At 66.0% G+C, this 21,910-nt stretch overlaps 3 protein-coding genes across 3 annotated transcripts; 1 reads left to right on the plus strand and 2 right to left on the minus strand.

Annotated features, from left to right (window-relative positions):
- Positions 1-2,185: 2,185 nt before the first annotated feature.
- On the minus strand, positions 2,186-6,497 carry P3H4 (prolyl 3-hydroxylase family member 4 (inactive)). The gene is made up of 8 exons (XM_042787280.1): positions 5,967-6,497; positions 4,405-4,554; positions 3,991-4,162; positions 3,774-3,902; positions 3,521-3,666; positions 3,349-3,432; positions 3,025-3,166; positions 2,186-2,935 (listed from the first exon to the last, which is right to left on the minus strand). Exons 1-8 carry the CDS (start codon positions 6,435-6,437, stop codon positions 2,922-2,924), a joined length of 1,308 nt encoding a protein of 435 aa, XP_042643214.1. The 5' UTR covers positions 6,438-6,497; the 3' UTR covers positions 2,186-2,921.
- Positions 6,498-8,592: 2,095 nt separating this feature from the next.
- On the plus strand, positions 8,593-14,992 carry FKBP10 (FKBP prolyl isomerase 10). The gene is made up of 10 exons (XM_042787251.1): positions 8,593-8,949; positions 10,397-10,542; positions 10,848-11,037; positions 11,304-11,449; positions 11,546-11,735; positions 12,030-12,175; positions 12,315-12,504; positions 12,865-13,007; positions 13,185-13,348; positions 13,666-14,992. Exons 1-10 carry the CDS (start codon positions 8,747-8,749, stop codon positions 13,849-13,851), a joined length of 1,704 nt encoding a protein of 567 aa, XP_042643185.1. The 5' UTR covers positions 8,593-8,746; the 3' UTR covers positions 13,852-14,992.
- A 1,082-nt stretch (positions 14,993-16,074) lies between these two features.
- NT5C3B (5'-nucleotidase, cytosolic IIIB) lies at positions 16,075-21,874 on the minus strand. Its single transcript, XM_033002080.2, has 9 exons — positions 21,763-21,874; positions 21,329-21,427; positions 20,672-20,741; positions 20,170-20,216; positions 19,594-19,679; positions 19,325-19,414; positions 18,177-18,339; positions 16,965-17,165; positions 16,075-16,666 (listed from the first exon to the last, which is right to left on the minus strand). Exons 1-9 carry the CDS (start codon positions 21,763-21,765, stop codon positions 16,556-16,558), a joined length of 870 nt encoding a protein of 289 aa, XP_032857971.1. The 5' UTR covers positions 21,766-21,874; the 3' UTR covers positions 16,075-16,555.
- Between the last annotated feature and the right edge of the window lie 36 nt (positions 21,875-21,910).

Here is a 21,910-nt window from a genome sequence, read left to right on the forward strand (position 1 = left end):
AGTGGGGTGCAGGGCCTTGGGCAGGGGACTGGGGGCTGCACCCCCAACCCCCCCCTGCCCTGCCGCCCCCCACTTGGCCAGGCCGCCATCGGGGCCCTCGGGGCGTCACGCGTGGACCCCGCGTGGGCCACCTCTGCCTCCCGCGTCGTTTAGGGTGTCTGCATCGAGGGGTGCCCGGGCACAGGACTGGTAGCGGGGGGAGGGAGCGGCCCTGGAACATCCCCTGGCCCTGGGAAGGAGCTTCACACCGGGTGGGGAAACTGAGGCAGGAGCCCAGCAGCGGCAGCAAGAGGCGCTGGGGAAGGGCTGGGGCAGCTGACGGCAGCCTGCGTCACCCCAGTCCCCGGCCAGACTGGTCCAGCCGGGTGCTGCCGCCACGGCCCGGCTCACCCGCTCCCCCCGGCCCTGGGTGAAGCCTCCGTCACCCGGCGCCCAAGTCACCAACGAGCACCCGGCACCGGGGCACGTCCCAGCCCACGGTGGGGATCCCCGGATCTGGGGAGCGGGAGGGCTCTGCCCCGTGCGGGGGTGAGGGGACGCATCCTGCACCCCCCCGGCCCCCATGCAGCGCCCTGCCCAGGGCCCCGCCGGGGAATCGCAGCTCCGGAGAAAGGTGGGAGACGGAGCTTCCAGCGCCCCGGCAAGAAAATGGGATTTCGTTGGTGTGCGCAGAGCGGGGGATCCAGAGCACAGCGAGGGCTCTCCCAGCATGAGGAGCAAAGGGGCACACGGCACGGCACGGCACGGCACGGCCAAGATGACCATCAAAAACCTCATTTATGTTCCTTCTCGGTCAAGGTCAGGGGAGTCGGGGACGCACAGTGCTGCCTCCGTGGCGTTAACCCGCTTCCCACCTCCGTATCCCTGCTCACACCCCTGCACCCCACATCTGCACCCCAGCACCTCCCCGCAACCCGGCTCTGCCGGGCCGCTCGCAGCCCTGGCCACTTCTGGGGTCACTCCGCCACTCCGGGGGGACCCCGGCCCGGGGCTGCGAGGAGCTGCGAGTCCCCATGTGAGTCTGGGGGTGGCGAGGGGACGCGGTGCCCAGGCGCGTGTCGGGGCAGGGCGGAGGCTCCGTGGGCCCTGTGCCACCCTCACCTGGCTTGTGGGGGAGATAAACAAGCCTTTGCCCCCCCCCGGCCGCGACGCCAGCGCGCTGGGCTGAGGGTGCTTCCCGCCGAGCCGGGCTCCAGCACCACCGGCCACACCCCACCGGGCTGTCGCTCCCCTCCCCAGGGTGGCCGTGACCCATCGGTGACAAACCCCGCTCCTCCCGAGGGACAGGACAGCCCTGCCGCGCGGAGGGGTGCAACGGGACGCTCCCGCCGCCGCCTCCCCTTAACTCTGCCCCCAGCCCCGAGCCCTGCCCGCGGGTCTGGGGGCTCAGCCCTGTCCCCCAGCCCAGTGCCCTGCGCAGGGTGGGCAGCGCTGGGAATGCCCTGGTAAATGGGAGCTCCGGGGCAGGGCAGGGTGGGGTGCTGGCAGCCTCCCCGCCGCCCCCTGCCTTCCCTTCCCTTCCCTTCCCTCCCCCGGGGCCAACGCCGTGATTCAGCCTCTCGGTTTCAGTCCTCGCAGCCAATTTCCACGGGGAGCCGGAACGGGCCCGGCGTGGCGGGGAGGAGCGAGGCCGGCGCGGGCTCGTCAGCACCGACAGCGGCCTCCGGGACGGGCTCCGGAACGCCCTGACGCCGGCGGGATGGGGGGGGGGGGTCGTCCCACCCTGACACCCTGCACCAGCACCACCCCCAAGGACCCGTGCCGGGGGGATGCACCCCCCCAAAACAATCAGCAGCTGATGCACATCACACCCCGAACAGCTGTACCGGGGTGAGGCATGCTGCCCCACAGCCCCCCCACAGCCCCCCCGTGCCACCTGGCAGCCTCCCCTGCATAACGGGGTGGTCACGCATCCCCGTAAAGGTCCCAGGGTAGCCATGGCGCCCTCAGGGACCTCCGCTGCCCTACGAGAGCCTGGCTGCTCTCACAGCCCAGAAGGTTCCCCAGCCCCACAAGCCTCCTCCAGCCCCCCTTGGGGGTCTCCCCCGCTTTACGGGGCCATCCAGCCCCATAACCCGACCCTCCCCCTCCCATGGCAGGGCCTCTCCCACCCCAAGCGCCCAGCTCCTGCAGCAGCAGCATGCCCCAGCCCCAGGGAGCCCCAAGGCAGAGACAGCCGTGAAAAGACCGGTCCGGATTTTATTAAAAGTTCAGCACCAGTAAATACAGAAAAAAAAAAAAAAAAAAAAAAGTCGGGAAGTATTAAATTAACGGAGCTTAAGGCTACAGAGGGCTGGTGTGGCGAAAATTCAAGGCACACGCAGGGCATGGGCAACGCAGCCTCGCCAGGCTGCAGCCCCGCCACAGCACAGGGACACCAGCACCCCCTGAGCCCCGCGGTAGCACCGGCCGTGGGGTCCGAAGGGACCCCGGGCTCTGGGGGCTGGCAGGCAGGCGGGGAGCCCCGGGAGGGGCAGGACCAGCGCACCCGCCCGGCTCCAGCAGCACCATGCATTGCTCCCAGAGGTGGGGCAGCCCCCCGAACCCCTCAAGACAACGCGAGGGTCGATCCTGACGCACCGTCCACAGGTCCTGGGGAGGAGCTGAGGGACACGGTAAACCCCGGTGCTGCGGGGCACCGCCACTGGCCAGGGCTCCTGGGGACACTGGGGACAGAGGGGGCCCCGGGGAGCTCCTGGGCAGGCAGGGAGGCTCGGCAGTGCCGGTGCGGTGCCGGTGAGAATCGGGCTGCGCTCAGGGCGGCGGATGTCCAGACGGCAAAGGCAGCCCTGCCGCTGGGCACCGGGCAGGATCAGCCCTTCCCCGCCAGCCCAAGCTTCTGTGCGGCAGCTGGCAGGAGCTCGAAGCCCGGCGTCCCCAGGATGGCATCGCAGGGCCACCACCGTCCGGCTCCGTCGGGCTCATCGCAGGGTCTCTGCAAACAAGGGGGGCTCGGTGGCACCGGGGTGCGGGCAGCAGCCACCCCCACCCCGCTGCACAGCCCCCAGCCCCAGCGGCAGGAACCTTGGTCAGCTTTGTCCCCCTTGGTCTTGGGCTCCTGCCACCACTCTGCGAAGAAGCCCTCCTCATAGTCGCCTTCGCCCTCAAACTCGCTGTCGGAGGGCAGGTCCCGCGCCTCCGGCCCCTCGCCGCCATCCACCTCCATCTGCAGCACGGGACGGGCAGGAGGAGGCAGTGGGGCTCAGCAGCCCCGTCTGCAGCCTCTTCACCGGGGCTGGTTTGGGGGTCAAACCCCCCGCCCGAGGAAGGGCCCTGCCCCGGGGTCCCCGCAGCACCCACCCACACCACCTGGCACCCCCAAAAGCGCCCGGCTGCCCCCACGTTTACCTCATCGTCAGCCTGCAGGTACTGCCTGGCAAAGTCCAGCATCTTCTTCTGGGCGGCCGTCCGGTTGTGGTAGCTCACGGCTTCCTGGGCACGGGGGGGGGGGGAGCGGGGGCCGTGTCAGCCCCGTCACTGCTGGCAGAGCCATGGGACAGGGGGGCTGGGGGGTCCTCACCGGCCGCGGCTCGAAGTCCTCCTCCTGCAGGCGCCAGCGCTCGCGGTGGAAGCGGTAGTAGACCAGGTTCTGCTGCATCACAGCGTCGCCCGGGTCGAAGAGCATGTAGCTGGAGACGCTGCGCACCGCGTCCCGCACGTCGTTCACTGCCGGGAGCAGCAGGGGGTGACGTGGGGGGTGACACCCTGCCCGGGGTCCCGCAGCACCCCGGGGTGCCCCAGGGGCACAGTCCCCTGCGCCCGCCGGCACTCACGCTTGTAGTAGGCGAACTGCAGGTAGTGGTACATGGTGGCCACAAACTTCTCCACGAAGTAGCCGCCCACGTTGGGAGTGAGCTCGGTCTCACAGTCCACCTTGCACTGCAGCACGCTCACAAAGTGGTCTGGGGGGGAGGCACCAGGCGCTGTGACCCATCGGCTCCCGGTGTCCCCCCCCCGAGCCTGCTGGCCCCCGGCCCCCCGCCCGCCCACCTGCGATAGCGGGGTAGAAGTCCTTGAACTCCTGCAGCTCGTAGGCGCCCTCGCAGCCGGCCAGGCAGTCCTCGTACGCCTTGTAGTACTCGGCCAGCGCCTGCTCCATGTCGGCCGCGCTGCTCCGGAAATCCCCGTTGTTGTAGAGCTTCACCGACCGCACGAATATCGGCTGCCGGGGACCAAGCGGGTGCCGCTCACCTCCGTGCCGGGCACCCACCAGCAGCACCGACCTGGCCTGCTCCACCCCCGAGGCAGCTCCATCCGCAGCACGGGCCCCCCAGGATGCTTTTTTGGGGGCAGGAGGTGAGCGACCAGGGCTCGGTGAGGGAGAGCTGCTTCCCTCGGGGTTCGGCCGGCACACACCGAGCCCTGGGGAGCCCCTCTCCTGCCCCAGCCCCGTCCCCTCCTCACCTCGTACGGCTGAGCCTCCAGGTCGACCAGGTATTCATCCACGTCCAGCATTGTCCTGTAATAGTTCAGGTACTTCAAGGTCATCTCATGCTTGGGGTTCTTCTGCAGGAAGGTGTGGGCAGCAGACACCGCTTTCTCGATTTTATTTGACTGGGGAGGGAGGAAGGGCTGGTGCAGCAGCCTGCTGCGGGAGCAGCCGGGGCCGACGCTGTGGCTGCGGGTGCTCAGCACCCAGCCAGACCCCGGGGCTGCGGGGCAGAAGGCCGGTCCTCGGGAGGGGACAGCCCGGCACCCGCAGTGCCATCCCCGAGCTGGCAGCCATGGACAGACAGGATCTGGGACCACGGACAACACAGAGAAATCCAGCCACCCCGACCTCCCCCTCTGTGCCCGTGGTGGGCACGGGGACAACTTGGCCCCTCGCGGTCCCTCACATCCAGCCAGGAGTGATCCACGTGCTGTGGGTTTGATCCACGTGCTGTGGCTTTGATCACGCATCCGCTCTCCCTGGGCACTGGGACCAGCCCGGGCGAGCCGCCCCACTCCCCTGCTGCTTTATGAGCTCTCAGGTTGCAACTTCAGGGGAGCGAGATTGGGGGGGTTGGACGAACCATCCTTGGAATGGGTTTTGGCCAGAGCAAGCAGGAGGAAAAGGCATTAAGGAGCTCGGCCAGGCTGTCCCTCGGCACTGCCAGGCGAGAGGGGCGGCAGCACTAAGTGCTACAGCAGCATCCGCACTGGCAGCCGGCCAGTGGCGCAGCTCAGGACCCCGACCAGCACCGGGGCCCGGGGAGGGGACTGTCCCCTGCCAGAGCAGCTCAGGCCAAAGGAGAGTCACCCTGGGGCAATCGATGCCTGATGAAACCTCCCTCCGCATCTGCACCGTGAGCCCGAGCAAGCACTCCTCCCTGACGAGCAGCCAGACCCGTGTCCCCCCAGCAATGACAGTGACACTGGACTCGCCAGCTCAGGCCCCTTGGCTGGGGCAGCCCCTGCGTCCCCCTCCCCAGACAACGCTCTGCCCACCGAGGGGCACCTTGGGGGACCAGGGCAACACAGGGTGGGGTGGGGGGACACAATGGCGGGGGCCCCCAGTCCCAGGCGCACCCCTCACGTCCTGCCTGATGCATCCCAGATGATGGTGACGTGCCGCGGCGCAGGGGCAGGATGGAGGAGCCGGGGGGGGGGGGGGAGATGCCAGATGGGGAGTGAGGGAAGGGGGGTGCGGGACGGGAAAGCACAGCCAGGTGCAGGATAGAGGGGAGCAGGGTTCAGGGGGTGCAGAGCAGGGGGTGCAGGCTGGTGGTGTAAGATGGGGGCACAGGGTGGGGATGGAGGACGGGGCGTGGAAGAGGAGGTACAGGGTGAGGGGCGCAGGGTGAGGGTACAGGATGGGGGTGTGCCCGATGGGGGGGACAGCGTGGAGGGGCGCGGGTACGAGAGGAGGCACAGATCAGAGGGGTGCAAGGACAGAGGTACGGGAATCCCCCCCACTTCTTCTCCACACACACACACCCCCCCACCGCCCCCAGCCACGTTGCGCGGCATTTGCGCCGCCTCACCTTGAAGAGCGCGTAGTGCAGGTACTGGTAGGGCAGGCGGCGCTGGAAATCGCGCAGCGTTTGCGCGGGGGGGTAGCGCAGCTGGAAGACGGGCAGGTCGCGCTTGCAGGCGCGCAGGCAGCCGGCGCGGCGCAGCAGCCGCCCGAAGAGCTGCATCTCCTGCTCCCACTCCCACGCCGCGGGGTCCCCTTCCGCGGGGGGCTCCTCCGCGGGGCCTCCCTCCGCGGGCGCGGCGCAGCGGCGGTGGCAATGCGCCTCGCTGTCGCGCAGCAGGCGGTGGAGGCGCAGGCTGGCCTCCAGCGCCCGGGCGCTCTCCGCCCACTGCGCGCCCGCGTACTGCGCCAGCGCCCGCGCGTAGGCGCGCTGCAGCGGCTCCAGCGCGGCCGCGGGAAACCCGCGCACGCTGTACTCCTCGTACTGCGCCGCGCACAGCCCCGCCGCCAGCACCAGCGCCAGCGCCGCGCCGCCCATCCCCGCCGCCGCCGCCGCGCACCGCTCCGCGCAGCGCCGCGCACCGCTCCGCGCAGGGGGCGGGCGGCGGGGAAGGGGCGGTGCGCGGGCGGGCGCGCAGGGTCTTAGTGCGGCTCTGCGCGGCTGGCGCAGCGCCCGCGGGGTGCGCTGGGGTGGTGCTCGGTGCCGCCTGGTGCCCCACGCCGCGGGGGGGGGGTGTGGGGGGGGGGTGTCACTCCACGCCCCGCGCTCTCAGGGTGCACCCCACGCTGCGGGCACCCGAGGATGCGCTCGGGGCCCCACGCTGCAGAACGGGGAGTGCTGGGGGGTGTGTGTGGGAGGGTGCTCGGTGCCCCACGCCGCGGGAGGGGGGGGTGTCTGTCACTCCACACCCCACGCCGCGGGAGGGGTCACTCCTTGCCTCGCACTCTCAGGGTGCACCCCACGCTGCGGGCACCGGAGGATGTGCTCGGGGCCCCATGCTGCAGAACGGGGAGTGCTGGGGGGTGTGTGTGGGAGGGTGCTCGGTGCCCCACGCCGCGGGAGGGGGGGGTGTCTGTCACTCCACGCCCCACGCCGCGGGAGGGGTCACTCCTTGCCTCGCACTCTCAGGGTGCACCCCACGCTGCGGGCGCTGAAGGATGCGCTCGGGGCCCCACGCTGCAGAACGGGGAGTGCTGGGGGGTGTGTGTGGGAGGGTGCTCGGTGCCCCACGCCGCGGGAGGGGGGGGTGTCTGTCACTCCACGCCCCACGCCGCGGGAGGGGTCACTCCTTGCCTCGCACTCTCAGGGTGCACCCCACGCTGCGGGCGCTGAAGGATGCGCTCGGGGCCCCACGCTGCAGAACGGGGAGTGCTGGGGGGTGTGTGTGGGAGGGTGCTCGGTGCCCCACGCCGCGGGAGGGGGGGGTGTCTGTCACTCCACGCCCCACGCCGCGGGAGGGGTCACTCCTTGCCTCGCACTCTCAGGGTGCACCCCACGCTGCGGGCGCTGAAGGATGCGCTCGGGGCCACACGCTGCAGAGCGCGGGGTGCTGGGGTGCGCCCTGTGCCACAGCCCCGGGGCACCCCGGGGTACGCTCAGTGCCACGCGGGCACCTGGCCAGACCCCCCAGCCCGGAGCTGGGCCCGGAGCTGGGCTCGCTGCCGGCTGGTGCCAAACCGGAGGCCGCACGCCCTGCACCACGCCAGGCCTCGGCACGGCCACACTGGCCCCAGCCCAAGCCTGGCGCTCAGTTGCCGGCTGGACAGTGGCCCTGAGGGATGTCACAGCGCGGGGCGGGAGCCGGGACGCTGCTGAGGTTTCTTCCTGGGGAGCAGAGCCCGTCAGCAGCGCCCAGCACCTCCTCGCCAACGAGCTGCTCGATCGCACGCAGCCTGGGGTGCCATCACCCCTAAGTAAGCGCTCGCTTGCCCCAGCATCGGGCCCTGAGCCCACTGTGCCACGGGGGGTGACCCGAGTCCCCCCGAGCTCCTCTGGGCGGTGCTGAGGGTGCTCGGCCCCAGCACGGGGCATTGGGGAGCTGCAGAGCACCCCGAGCTCGGGCTTGAGGGGGCCGGTAGCGCTTTGCTTGAGCGTTTGCTCTCACCAGCAGCGCTGTGCCTCAGAGGAGCCGCGGTCGGGTTGGGTTTATGGTCTGTCCTGTTTCCCACCTGGGGCTTGCCAAGGGCTCTTACCACGGTGCCCGTCTTTTGGGGGAGCAGGGATGTGGGGGCAACACGGACGTGTGTGTCTGGTGCTGCTCCTATCTGGGAAAGACTGTTCGAGGGGTAGTTTCACATTTTTAATCATCGCCATTCAGTAAAAGATCAGTCGGCAGCAGATTGAAGAGCAGTAGATGTTATTAAAACACTTAATTCCTTGTATTTGCTCTGCCGACTTGCTACGAGCTGAGCAGCAGCTCCCTGGGCCGCGGGGGCGGACACTGGGGGGGAGACCCGGGGGGAGCAGCGCTAGGACCCGGCCGAGAGGGGCGGGACGGGGCCTCCAGCTGCACAAACTCACTCCCAAATAGCTCTCCTCAGCTATTTCCTTCGCAGAAGGAACGGCCCATTAAAAAAAAAAAAAAAAAAAAAAAAAAAAAAGAGAGAGAGAGAGAAAAAAAAAAAAATCCCTCCTGACGTGGAGCTTTCCCGCTGTGAGTCGCCCCGCCCGGCCCCGCCGCCCCCCACGCAGGGGAACTGCCCCGGCGATGCCGTGGGGCCACTCGCCGTCCACGTGTACAGAAATTCCAGCTCGGGCCGGGCCCACGGCCCGCGGGTGGGGGCGGCCCACGGCCCCTCCTCCCGCCTCCCCCCGCCGCGCTCCCGCCGGCTCCAGCCGCCCGCGCCATGGCCCCCGGCCGCTTCCTCCTCCTCCTCCTCCTCCTCGGCATCCTGGGGGCCCCGGCGCTGGGCGACCCCGGCCCCCTGGAAGACGTGGTGATAGACAGATACTATATCCCCAAAATCTGCCTGCGGGAAGTCCAGATGGGGGATTTCATTCGCTACCACTACAATGGGACCTTTAAAGATGGCAAAAAGTTTGACTCCAGGTATCGCCCTCGGCGGTTCCCGCGGCCGGGCCCTGCATGCCTCCCCCCCCCGCGGGGCTGCTGCCGGGGGCTGGGGGCGAGGGGGGAGCCCGGGGAGCCCGGGGAGCCCGTGCACGGGTCAGCCCGGGGCCCCGAGCGCACCCCCGGGTTTGGCATCACCCCCCCCCCCCCCCCGGGAGCCTGCAGAGCCCGGGGGGATCCCGCGCCCTCAGCCCCGGGGCGCTGCAGGGTGCGGGGCAGCCCAGCTCGGGCACGGGCAGGATTTGGCCCTAAGTGAGACATTTTGCACTCCGAACATGTATCTGCATGTGCTGCATGGGCAGGGAAACACTTCAAGCATTTTGAAACGTGGCAGCAGCAAAACCCGTTCATTATCGCCGGGGCTTCGCTCTGCCCGTGCTTAGTTTTCCTCGGCCCGTGCACCGATCCTGCTCCGCTCACGCTGGCTATAAATCAGGGTTATGTTGGTGCAGTCCCTGATTTGCACCACCGTGCGCAGGGGGGGAATCGGGGACACGGCAAAAGGACAGAAACAACCTGGGCTAATGCTGGCGCTCAGCCCCAGCCCTGTGTAGGAACAAAAACTTTCCAGATGGGCATTTTTCAGAGACCTGGCAATCAAAGGGATTCTGCTCCAGTTATCTTTCTTGCGAGCATGAATCGGGGAAAAAGTAGCTGAGCTGCGTGCCCCAGATGCAAGGGGAACCTTGGGACATTCACTGCTGAAATAATTCCTTGTCCTGACGACTGCAGCGTGCTGCCGGGAGAAAGCATCAGCTGCACGTTAAAGGGGATGAAGGATTCCAATTTATCTGAAATGGCCCCAGATGCTTCTTGGATTTAAAAATAAAAACAAATTTTCAGTTTAAAAATGAGGCTTGGGATGTCTTCTCTCCTCCTTGCTGCATAAAGCTCCAAATGTGCCGTATGCGAAATGATTTGGAAGCAGCAGAAAGCCGGGGAGCTGCCGGTCCCCAGCCCAGCTGGCCTGGTGAGACCTGGGGTGGGCGTTGGGTGTTGGTGGGTTTGGTCCCGGCTGAAAGCATCACCCACCTCCTTTGCACCCAGAGGGCCAGACCTGCATTCCCCGGCCTCCAGGGTGCTGGGCGTGCAGGGTGAGGCCAGAGCCCTGGACTGGTGCTGCTGGAGGCAGCTCCACCCCAGGCAGTGCAGGATTGAGCCCGTCAGGATCCATGTTGCTTGAGCTGTGGGCTCTGCCTGCACACAGGGACCCGCTGGCTGCGGTGGGTTACCTGCACCCCTGGGGAGGGGGCAGCCCCGGCCCCCCGCTCTGCTCCCGCGCCGTCCCTCGGTGTTCACAGGGTCCGTGGTTTGGCTCTGGATCCGCCCCGAGCCCTCGGCGCTGGCATCGAGCACCCCCAGCACCGGCAGCTTCGGGGGCTTCGCCCTTTGCCGCACCACTGACGGGTCTGTCCCTTCACCCCAGCTACGACCGAGGGGCCACGGTGGCCGGCGTGGTGGGCGTTGGGCGGCTGATCACCGGCATGGACCGGGGGCTGCAGGGCATGTGCGTGAACGAGCGGCGTCACCTCATCGTGCCCCCCCACCTGGGCTACGGCAGCATCGGCGTGGGTAAGGGGCCGCGGCACGGCGGGGGGACGGCGGGAGCAAACCCCCCAGGGCTGGCGTTAGCAGGGACAGGGGTCTGGTGCCCAGCTCCATCGCCAGGGCGAGCGGTGCCTAAGCAGGGCTTCCCCAGGAATGAGGGGTCCTGCCCCCCCCGCGGGCTCCGCTGCTTCCCCGGGGGCTGGCGCGGGTGGCCGGCAGCCCCAGGCCGCAGTGGGCTCAGGAGGGCTTTGGGGTCAGAGCCCCTCAGCTCGCCTGGGCTCGGTGCTGGTCCCACCTAAGGTGCTCTGTCCTCGCTGCCACCCCTTCAGCGGGGCTGATACCCCCGGATGCCACCTTGTACTTTGACGTCATCATGCTGGACATCTGGAACAAGGATGACAAGCTGCAGATCACCACCCTGTCCAAACCGGAGCGCTGCAACCGCACGGTGGAGAGCTCGGACTTCGTGCGGTACCACTACAATGGCACGCTGCTGGATGGCACTCCCTTCGACTCCAGGTACGGGGCACTGGCACTGGGATGCTCCCCGCCTCGGGGCTGGGGGCACTGGGGACGGCAGGGACCAGGGGACACCAGCCTGTGGCAGGACATGGGGTCCCGTGCTGCACCCCAGCCAGGGGAGCCCCTCCGTGCTCTCCCTCCCCACACCCCGGCAGGGCTGGCACAGCTCCCTGACCCCCCAAACCAGCCCCTGCGTGGCACTGCACGGGCTGGGGGAGCTGGTGTGGCCCTGGAACCATCCCCCCCTCGTTCCTCCCCACCAGCTACAGCAAGGACAGCACCTACGACACCTACGTGGGCACCGGCTGGCTGATCAAGGGCATGGACCAGGGGCTGCTGGGCATGTGCGCGGGGGAGAAGAGGAGCATCGTCATCCCCCCGTTCCTGGCCTACGGGGAGAAGGGCTACGGTGAGTCAGGCATCTCCCCGTCCTGCCCAGCTCCGTGCAGAGCCCCCCACAGTGCCCCAGGACCCTTGTCCGGGCTGACCCGTGCGCCCTCCCCAGGGACCGCGATCCCACCGCAGGCGTCGCTGGTGTTCAGCGTGCTGCTGGTGGACTTCCACAACCCCAAGGACGGCGTCTTCCTGGAGCACCTGGAGGTGCCCGAGTCCTGCAAGCGCAGGGCTGTGACCGGGGACTTTGTCCGCTACCACTACAACGGCACGCTGATGGACGGGACGCTCTTCGACTCCAGGTGTGGGGAGGGGAGCGGCCGAGTGGGGAGACCCCCTGATGTCCCCTCCTGCCCCGTGCTCAGCAGCCAGCTGCGAGGAGAGGCTGGAGAATTGGGGGGGGAGGTGGGGGAGGGGGTGGTCATGGGCATGAAATAGGCTAAAAAAGACCATGAGTGTTTGCTGCATCCCTAGGAGCAAGGTTTGGCTCTTGGGGGAGCACGGCAGGGGCTGGGGGAAGGGGTGCGGGTTGGGGTGCAGGGGTGGGGGGGTTTGAGGGGCCAGGCTCTCCTGCACGGCGGCTTCTCTCGCTGCAGCTACTCCCGCAATCACACCTACGACACCTACATCGGGAAGGGCTACATCATCCCCGGCATGGACCAGGGCCTGCAAGGGGTCTGCATGGGGGAGAGGCGGCGGGTGGTCATCCCCCCCCACCTGGCCTACGGGGAGAACGGAGCAGGTAAAGGGCAGCCCGGGGGGTCTGGCGTGCCTGCACCTGCGGCGTCCCCTCCTCCAGCCCCGTGCGCCGGCACACGGGCTGGGAAAGGCGTGACCGGCCCCTCGGTGTTCCAGCAGCTCTTCTCATCCTCCTCTTCCAGGGAACAAAATTCCCGGCTCAGCCGTGCTCATCTTTGACGTCCACATCATCGACTTCCACAACCCCGCGGACCCGGTGGAGATCGAGACCGTGCACCGGCCCGAGGGCTGCAACGTCACCACCCGGGACAGAGACTTTGTCCGCTACCACTACAACTGCTCCTTGCTGGACGGCACCAAGCTCTTCTCCTCGTGCGTGCTCGCTCGCGGGCTGCCCCGAGCGTTCCTGCCCTTCACTGGGCCAAATCCTGGCAGGCGCTGGGCCGGGGGGTGGGCGGGCACCGGAGCAGCGCTGGGAGCATCAGCTCTTTGCAACGGGCGGCACCGGAGCATCGGCCGTGGGGCCACAGGGATTGTGTGGCGGGGCGGAGGGTGCAGGATTTGGGGGTGCGGCGGGACGGGTGGTGCAGGGTTCTGGGGTGTGGTGGCATGGTGGGCGCGGAACTTCAGGGCGTGGCAGGACGGAGGGCGTGGGATGTGGGGGCATGGGGGGCTGCCCACTGTGTCCGAGGGGTTTTCTCAGCTGCGTGGTTTTCCCTGTGCCTCCTGCAGCCACGACTACGAGAAGCCCCAGGAGGTGACTTTGGGGGCCAACAAGGTGATTGAGGGCCTGAACAGTGGCCTCCTCAACATGTGCGCGGGGGAGAGGCGGGTGCTCATCATCCCCCCCCACCTGGGCCACGGCGAGAGCGGAGGTAGGGGGGCGGCGTGTGGCAGCCCGGGCAGTGCAACAGGGGGTTCTGCCTGGCTGGACCGCTGCTGGGCTCCTTCCACCCCTCGCCCCAGCTCGGGGCTGGGAGGCTTTTGCCCATCAAGGGCCAACGCTTTGCTGAGCTCCCCCGCCGTGCAGCAGCCTCCGCTTGTTTTTTCAGCCCGGGGGGTGCCAGGCAGCGCCGTGCTCCGCTTCGAGGTGGAGCTGATCTCCATGGAGGAGGGGGTTCCCGAGGGCTACCTCTTCATCTGGCACGGGGAGCCGCCAGAAAACCTCTACGAGCAAATGGACCTGAACAAGGACGGGGAGATCCCCGCCGACGAGGTGAGCGAGGGCCCCGAGAGCCGCCAGACCACGGGCTTAGGGGGTGCGGGAGGCAGCGGGGCACGGGGGACCCCACCCCAGGGAGCAGCACCCGAAGGGCGCTGCTGTCCCCGGGGCACTTGGCAGCCTGAAGAAAAACACCCCAGCCTGGAACGTCGCTGCTGGATGCAGGCAGGGCTGGGACCGGGCAGGGACACGGAGGGCAGCCCGTTGTCCCTGCCCCGTCCTTGCTGCTGCCCTCGCCGCGGGCCGTGGGGCTCCCTGATGGGCCTGGCCGTGCGGAGCAAAGCCGCATCTCTCCCCTCTCCCCGCCGCAGTTCTCTGCCTTCATCAAGACCCAGGTGGCAGAAGGGAAAGGCCGCCTCATGCCCAGCTCCGACCCGGAGAAAGTCATCGCCGACATGTTCAGGAACCAGGACCGCAACCAGGACGGGAAGATCACCTCTGAGGAGCTGAAGCTGAAGTCGGATGAGGACCAGGAGAAGATCCATGAGGAGCTCTGAGGAGCGGACCCGGCTCCCCGCTGGAGACAGGACTCGTCCTGGCCGTGCCATGGCCGGTCTCCCCCACCGGCTGCCTTGGGAACCTGCCCCCGCCCAGCCCTGAGAGGGGGCGTATTTTGTGTTGTTTTGTTTTGGTTTTTTTCCCCCTATTACTTAACTGAGGGTTTTGATGTGTTCCTCCTGGGCAGGAAAACTCACCAACCCCCAGCTAACAAACCCAGGCAAGAAGGTGGGGAACACCCACGTTCTTGGGAGTCTCGATACCCCACGGGGACAGCAGCACCCCTGTTTCCACACACTGCCCGTCCCCTCGTGCGCTCCGGCTCTGCAGACGATACCTCTGCCGTGGAGCCAGACCCTGGACCCTGCCCTGCCCCGCGCTGCTGCCAGACCCCGCATCCCCCCCCTGCTCCCGGCTCCCCACGAAGGGCCGGGGCAGAGGCATCCCCCTCCCCAGCCAGCGACTGCACGTCCTGCTTCAGCCTCCGGGGGCAGGCAGGCAGGGGGGCTTCCCCTCCACTTCTGCTGCAGCATTTTGTAGTTTAGGGTTGGGATTTATTTGGGGTTTTTTAATATAAACATGTAAAATTCTTTAAATGAGAGGAGAAATAAAGAGAAGCCTCCTGTGCCAGTCCCTGCTCCTGGCCCAGCCTCTGCTCCCCGCTGCCATCCTCCCCAGGACAAGGGGCTGGAGGGGGCTCCGGTTCCCAGGGTGACCCCCGATACCTCACGGGCATCTGCCATTCCAGAAAGCCTCAGCCCCCCAAGACAGCAGGGACGGGACCCAGCAAACCCCTTGTCAGCTGGGAGAAGGAAAACAGAAACCCTCTCCCACCCAGGCCCTCAGGGAGCAGCATCGTCCCCATCCTCATCCTCCCCTGCCTGCAGCAACAGCCCTCAGTGATTGAGAAAAATCAGCCCGATTTTATTTTGATGCCTAAAAGTAGCTAATTAACTCGGTGCTCTCAGGTTTGCCAGTTGCGACTAGCACAGCTCCCTCGCCTCCCACCAGCTCTAAAAGCTTTTGTGCAGTGTGTCTTGCAGACAGAGGTAAAAGAAATGCAAGAACGGTCACAGCGCACCCCTCAAACAGTGACTTCTACCTTGCACCAAATAAATAATTTCTACTGGTTTCCAAGGAGTTTGCTGTTGTGTCAGGTTACTTTGCCATGAAACATTCCTGCGTGTCCGGGCAGCGGCGCAGAGACAAGCCTCGCCCGTCCCCGGGAGCGCGGGGCCCAGGGGGATTTTGGGCTCCAGCATCTGCTGGGTTGGGCAGGAGGGAGAGAAACCAGAACTCCGCTCCTGGATCCTCCAGCAGAGAGGGGCTGTGCTCCAGCTCCAGCGCGGAGCGCCCGGGGACGGCCGGCGGGCTCGGGCCGGGATGGGGAGGACCCGGAGCCACCCCCGGGGAGCAGCGCGGCTCCCCAGGGCCGGCTACAAACTCAGCCAGCGGCTTTATGTCGACAAGGAGAAGGGAGCCCGCACTTTCAGAAGTCCCATTTGCTCATCCATCACGTGCAGGGCGGCGGGGGCTGAACCCGGAGCTTGCTGGTCCAAAGGCGGCAGGGCAGGAGCTCCAGCAGCCCCCCCGCGCCGCGCCAGAGCCCACCCGGCACCAGCCCAGGCTCCTGCCACCACCGCCGCGGGCAGCAGGACGGGCCCCACAAGCCGTGTCCCACGGCAGGCTCGGAATTTGCCCCGTGCTGACTCAGGGCTGTCCTAGCTTTACTCCTTACATTACCAGAGGCTACACAGAAATGAGAAATAAGCTTTCTGTTGCTGCTCTGAGAGCCCGGGACCAGCCCACCATTTTAAGACAGAAACACGGTCAGCTAAAATACTCCTTAAAAAAACCCCAAAGTGCTGCCGCTGGCTTCTCCCCCATCCCCACCTTTCGTGGATGCAAACGCGCCGCTCCAAGCGCCCAGCCCGCTGCCGCCCAAACCCCCCCAGCCCAGCCCTCGGCAGACAAACCACCTTGGCGCTTTGTGCAGCAGCGCCAGAGCTCCGCGGGCCCGGGGGGATGGCTGCAAAAGCCGGTTTTACAGCAGGAGCTGTAGCGGAGCAAGAGGGGCAGCAGGGCTGGGCCAGGGAGCTGCAGGGGCTCTGCGGGGGACGTGGGGCTGGGCGATGCTACGCCTGGCAGGGCCACCCCAGCCCACCCGTGGGTGGCACCACCGGAGCTCAGCCCGGGCACCCTGAACCCCACAGGAAACAGGACAAGAGAGAGACTTGTTTTCTTAGACAGGGACACAGTAAAACTAAACAGCTTCCATCTAAACCAGGTCTGTCCTCAAGCTACAGCGAACGATCTCCGTTTCTGCGCTTGGCCACTGAAGCAAGGGCAGAACATCTCTACCCAAAACATGGAACGGTTTGTTGTGGCCTCAGGCACTGGCTGGGATGAAGTCGAGGGGGGATGAAGTCCCAGGGAGGGGGGGATGCAGCAGAGCTGGGCACAGGTGGGGTAAAGGGAGTGGAGAAGCTCCCTCCATCTCCCCCCTCCTGCTCCAGGGCTGAGCGGAGCAGGGGAGCGGGGTCGGGATGTGCACAAGACACGAGAGCCAGGGCAGGGAGCCTGCCCCGCGTCAGGACGGAGCCCAGCAGGTACCGGAAGATCCACTCCAGCTTTGCCACGGGAAGGACACGCACTGCCCAGGCGCCGTGCCGAGGGGCCGCCGCTGGGACGCGCCTTCCCAGCTCATGTCTTGATAAGGATGTACCGGAGAATCCCGTTGACCACGTCCAGTGTCTCATCGCTCTCCAGCACGATGTCGTAGGCATCCAGGTACTTCCCCCTCCGCTCTTCCACCTGCAGCGCGGCCGCCGGGACCGCAGAGAGGGGAGAGGACGAAACACCAGCAGCTGAGAATGGCAGCGCTGCACCCGCAGCCCCTGCACCTCTTGATGCTACCGAGAAGAGGGTCAATAACCCCCCTGACAGTGCCCCAGGTGCGCCGGGCAGACACCCCCCAGCTCCCTCACACACCCCACGGGGGCTCGTGCGAACCTCTTACAGCCCCCGAATCGCCTGGGCGGCCGCTTGCCCCTCAGGCTTCGCACCTGGGGAGGGCTGGCAGGGACGCAAGATGACTGCTTCTCACACCCACCTTGTCATTGAGAAAGCCGATCTTGAGGATGTTCTCCACACTGGGCACGCCGTCTGCCATGGTCAGATCACCCATGGAGTCCCCCAGCAAGATGATGCTCGTCCTAGTGCTCAGCTGCTGGAAATACTCCGTACCCTGCAAAACGCTGTTGTTCTTGTTGTAGGTGTGGATGAGAGGTCCCTTGAAGCGCGTGAGGACTCCCTGTGCAAACAGGACAGACCAACTGACCCCGCAGCAACCCCTCCGCTGTGCCACAGCCTCAGTGCCCTTTCTGGAATGGGCAAATGGGGGGGGGATGCTCACAGGGCACCAGCTCTCATCTCGGAGACGCCCCCAAGGAGTCTGGAAACCCAGCGGCCACAGCACACTGGGAGACGGTCCTCAGGAGTCCCTTCTGCAGGGCAAGCCCTTCGCAGGTGGTGAGAACAAACCCAAAAGACAGAGCTCCTGGAGACCTTGGCTGAGGCTCTGCGCTGCCCTGGCGCTGGTCGGGGGCCACGGAAAGCCGCAGTCAGGGGGGCCCCAGGGCAGAGCAGAGCCCTTGCAGAAGGCAGGACTGTCACGCTGCCCATGCTCCGCCGAGGACTGCCTGTCCCAGCACCCCACCCGGGGGAACAGAGAGCTTCATTGTAAGAGACGTGCAATTTTTCTAATGTGCCTTAGGACTTTTCAGGCTTCAGGACATCAACAAAAGCCTTCCAAGCTGCTTGGAAGGACGTCTGGCCTTCAGACCAGGAGAGACCTCCGTGGTCAGTGAACTCTGTCCTCGCCCTGCACCAGGACGGAGCACACAGCGACGGCAGCGCCTTTTCTGCCACCGAAAAGCAAGTGTGAAAGGCGAGGAGGCCCTGGGATTGCGAGCAGATGCTCAGCACTCTGCCTGCCCACCTCATCTGTCCTCCGCTCGCTCCCACTGCTGGTCCAGCTCCCAGTGAGGGCTGGGGAACCTCTAACCCCCCCAGCGCTGCCGCTCAGGGGGCTGCTCTGGTGGCAGCAGGCTGCAAGCCCTGCAGGCAGAGCAAACGGGGCGGGAGGCCACGACCAGCCTCTAGAGCCCTCCCACGACCTGGCAAAGGGTCAGCTCCAGCTCCAGGGATCAAATACTTAGAAATGTTAACAGGCAGCTTTTAACCTAGCAGTGTTAAACTCAATTCCAGTCAAACAGGTCTCCTGTCTGCAACCTCATCACACATACGTGATGCGGAAACTCACGTTATCATCAAAGTCCATGTAGTTGGACACCACGTTGACGTTTGAGTAGAAGACGTTGGCCTGACGGATAATCTCTTCAAGGATGTCACCGACGCCAGCAGAGAAGATGAACAGGGGGACGTTGTACTTATGCAGCTGATCAAATAGTTCATTGAATCCATCCCTAGAGCAGAAGTGTCCATTACACGGTGTTGTATTACCAGCTCCCAGCGAGGCGCCTGGTGTGCTGCGGGCTGGGAGCGCGCTCAGCCCAGCTGCGAGGCTCGTGTTTCTGCCCAGGCCCTCCCAAACAGAAATGCACGCGTGAGCTCTGCAAAGAGCACGAGCTCTGCGTGGCACCAGCGCTTCTTCACTGCGCGAGCAAAGGGTGTGCAGCAGAGCCCCGGGCCCCTCCCGGGAGCAGCGACCCAGCGAGGAGCTGCCGGGGACACGCAGCACACGAGCAATTTGCCCAGCACCCGCCGCTCGCACCCACCCGACACGGGGCACAGGCCCAGCACACCCACGAGAGCGGGTGCTGCCAGCCCACGCAGGAGCTGTACGCAGAGACGCGCAACAGGTCGGACTGGCTGGGAGGACAACCAGGCGAACCTGCAACAGTCTGCCAGGACGCGATTTCTGTGCAGATGGGAAACCTGGGCTCATGAAAAACCCGGACATACGGTTCCATCTCCTCTCCGAGGCTGGCAGCTCATTCGATCCAAAGCTCCCTGAGCCAGTTTTAGTGCCATCGCGGCCAAGGCCAGCTTTAACAGCAAGTTTTAGCGTAATATTTTTGTGCTGTGGGTGAAATTTGATGCTGAGCCAATGGCCAACAGTTACAGTGCGTGCAGAGAAATCTCTCCTGGAAGAGGGGAGCGGCATGCTGCCCCCCTACCCTGCCCTGCCCACCCCAAGTCCCAGGGGAGACGGACGCAGTTTCTGCGTGGGAAGGAGCCAGCCGAGCGGGGAGCAGCCTGCGGGCAGGGAGCGAGCTCAGGCCCTGGCTCACGGTGCTGACTTTCAGCTCGTTCAGGATTAGAGCTCGGCCCCGGGAAGGGAGCTTTGCATCTGCCACGCTGTGGAGACTGCGCGCGGATCGGGGTGGAAGCGGAGAGACCTGACTTGCACCGTGGCAGGAGAGAAAAGGCTGAACCCCAAGCCCGTACCTCAGCATCACGTCCGACTCTCTGACGATCTGGGCAATGTCACCCTTCTGGATCTTCTGCTGCGACAGCAGCTCGTGGGCCCTGGTCCACCTAGGGAAAGGCAGCAGAGTGAGCTCGGGCAGCAACCTTAAGGCAGTCAGAAAAAATAACAACTAAAACTTCCCAGCATTGCCGCCAAGCCTAGAGACAGTACAAGCCTTGTGTCTTGGAGTCCTCAGGGGCAAGAAGTTGCCAGGACGAGGTCAAGCTCATCACACACAAGTACTCACCACTCCACCATGAGGGGACGTTTCTCTTCCAGGGTCCGGTTGGGATCGATTTCAATGGGATAGTAATAGTGCAGCAGATCTTTCAGCTGGAGCATTGTACGGATGGAAAGAGAACAGAGTGAGCATCACTTCTAAAGAGACTGAAAACAACACAAAAAGTGTTTCTAAACTCCTTCAAAGTATGGCACTTCTTAATGAAAACCACAACCCAAGCGGTTTCACTAAGCAACTTCACTCTGAGCAACTCTGGAGGTCTCAGAAGGAAGTGTTAACGCTCCCGCAGCCTGGCTCTCACCTTGCTTCAAATACTGCACGCACAGATGCACACACATACACCCTTCCTCCTCTTATCAGACTGAAAACGCCCACAGCTGAGCATGCAAATTAAATTCCCCTTTTTAACTTCTCCTTCCATCACCATTGGCTGAAATGCAGCCTGGACACTCGCCCCACTCTGTCCTGGCAGCAAGGAGCAGCTTGGAGAGCTCTCACGTGAGCCAGCACAGCATCCCGGGGACGGCCGACAGGGACGAAAAACACAGCACCAAGCAGCAGCGCCTCACAACCAGCACCCACCTTCTTCTTGCCGTCCTCGCTGATAACACGACTGTTATCAAGGATATCTGTAAAGACAACAAAACGCCAGTGCTCTCGCCCAGAAACAGCAAAAGCCCTTCCCAAAGGCGGCTTGTCCTGCGTCTCCAGCACCGGCTGGTCCCCGAACGAGCCGTGTGTGGCCCAGGGGCCCGCGCACAGCCTGGCCGCAGCACACGCTGGGCATCGGGCCGTGCTCAGCCGGGCGAGCGCAGCGCCAGCGCCAGCGCCAGCGCCAGCGCGCCGCGGGCGTCGGGAGGAGAAGCAGCAAGAGCAGGAGGCGGCTTCTGCAGGGGGCTGCGGGCTGCCCGGGGGCCAGCAGCCGCTGCTGCAAGCGGCCGAGGCCCGGAGCTGCACCCAGGGAGAGAGCACGGATGGGGCGGTCAGGCTGGGCAAAGGAGGCAGAGGGGAACGGGAGCCCCGCAGACGGGGAACACACACCCGGAACACCAGCAGAATTGGCAAAACACCAGCTTCAACTCACTGTGTGAAGTGGGGCAGCGTCGGCCGTTGCACCCAAACCTACTCAGCGTCATGTCGAAGTCAGAAATGACCTGGAAGGCGAGAGAAGAGCAAATCCGCGCGCGCCCCGGCGCACTCTGCCTTTGCCACAGCCAGCCGAGGGGGCTGCCGCCGGCGGGGACGCAAACCCAGCGCCGGCACGTGTCCCGTCAGACTCGCCGCGGGGCACAGCAGCGACAGGGGTTGCGCTCCTGGCAGCCGGGAAGGAGATGTCCTCGTGTGAGACGGCCAGCACCCCTCCCGCCCCAGCACTCTTAGCAGCACCAAATGGCTTAATCCTGCCGATTGATTGCTGTGGGTGGAGGGGGGGGGGTGTTTGGGGATTGGTTTGTATTTACAGCTTGCGTAACAGGGAAGAAAAAGGCCCATCTGGGGAGAGCCACCAGCCTGGGACTTGACAGGAAAAACAGCCCGGTCCTCCCTCTCATCTGGGGCTTCTCCCCCTCCAGCTGCAAAACGTGCAGAAGGCGTTTCCTTGCACGGGGGCCAGGAGCAGTCGGGGCACGGCCGGGGAGCAGAGGAAGGGGGGGCAGCTGAAGCCAAGGACCAAGCGTGACGGCGACGCATCGCCCGCTCTCGGCTGGGCCAGCCCCAGCACAGCCCCAGCCAGGGCCACTACCTGCAGCTTGTTCATCCCCTGCTCCTTGATGGCCCGGATGATCCCCAGCACCCGCTCCGGCTGCTGGATGCGGACCGTGGCTTTCTCCAGCTCAGGCACCTGCCGGCAGAGACACCCCCAGCTCAGGACACCCCCGGGATCTCACACAGCCCCGGGGGGACCCCGATGCCCTCCAACCCACGCTGTGCTCTCCGTGTTCCCCGTCTCCCCCTCCCCAGGGTCAGGCTCCCCAGCCCTGCTCCTCCCCAGGGACACCCCCCCCCCCCCCCGCAAGGTCCCCGCATCCCCCGCTCGGGGCCAGCCTGGCCCCAGCCTTCCCCTCCCAGGCCCGCTGCTTCCCCGGCCCCGCATTCCCACGCAGCCCCACGCATTTTCCCCGCATTCCCACGCATTGCCTCGCATTCCCCCCGCATTCCCACGGAGCCCCCACTCACCATCGCGGCCCGTTCCGCGCCGGGCGGGGCCGAGCCGCGCCGGGGCCGCGCAGCCGCGGGGAGGAGCCGCCGCGGGGGCGGGGCCGGGGCCGGGGGGGTACCCGGGGGTACCGGGGGGGGTACCCGGGGGTGCCGAGGGGTGCCCGGG

This window comes from Tyto alba, unplaced genomic scaffold (genome assembly GCF_018691265.1).
Source record: "Tyto alba isolate M040663 unplaced genomic scaffold, T.alba_DEE_v4.0 Super-Scaffold_12, whole genome shotgun sequence".
Lineage (NCBI taxonomy): Eukaryota > Metazoa > Chordata > Aves > Strigiformes > Tytonidae > Tyto > Tyto alba.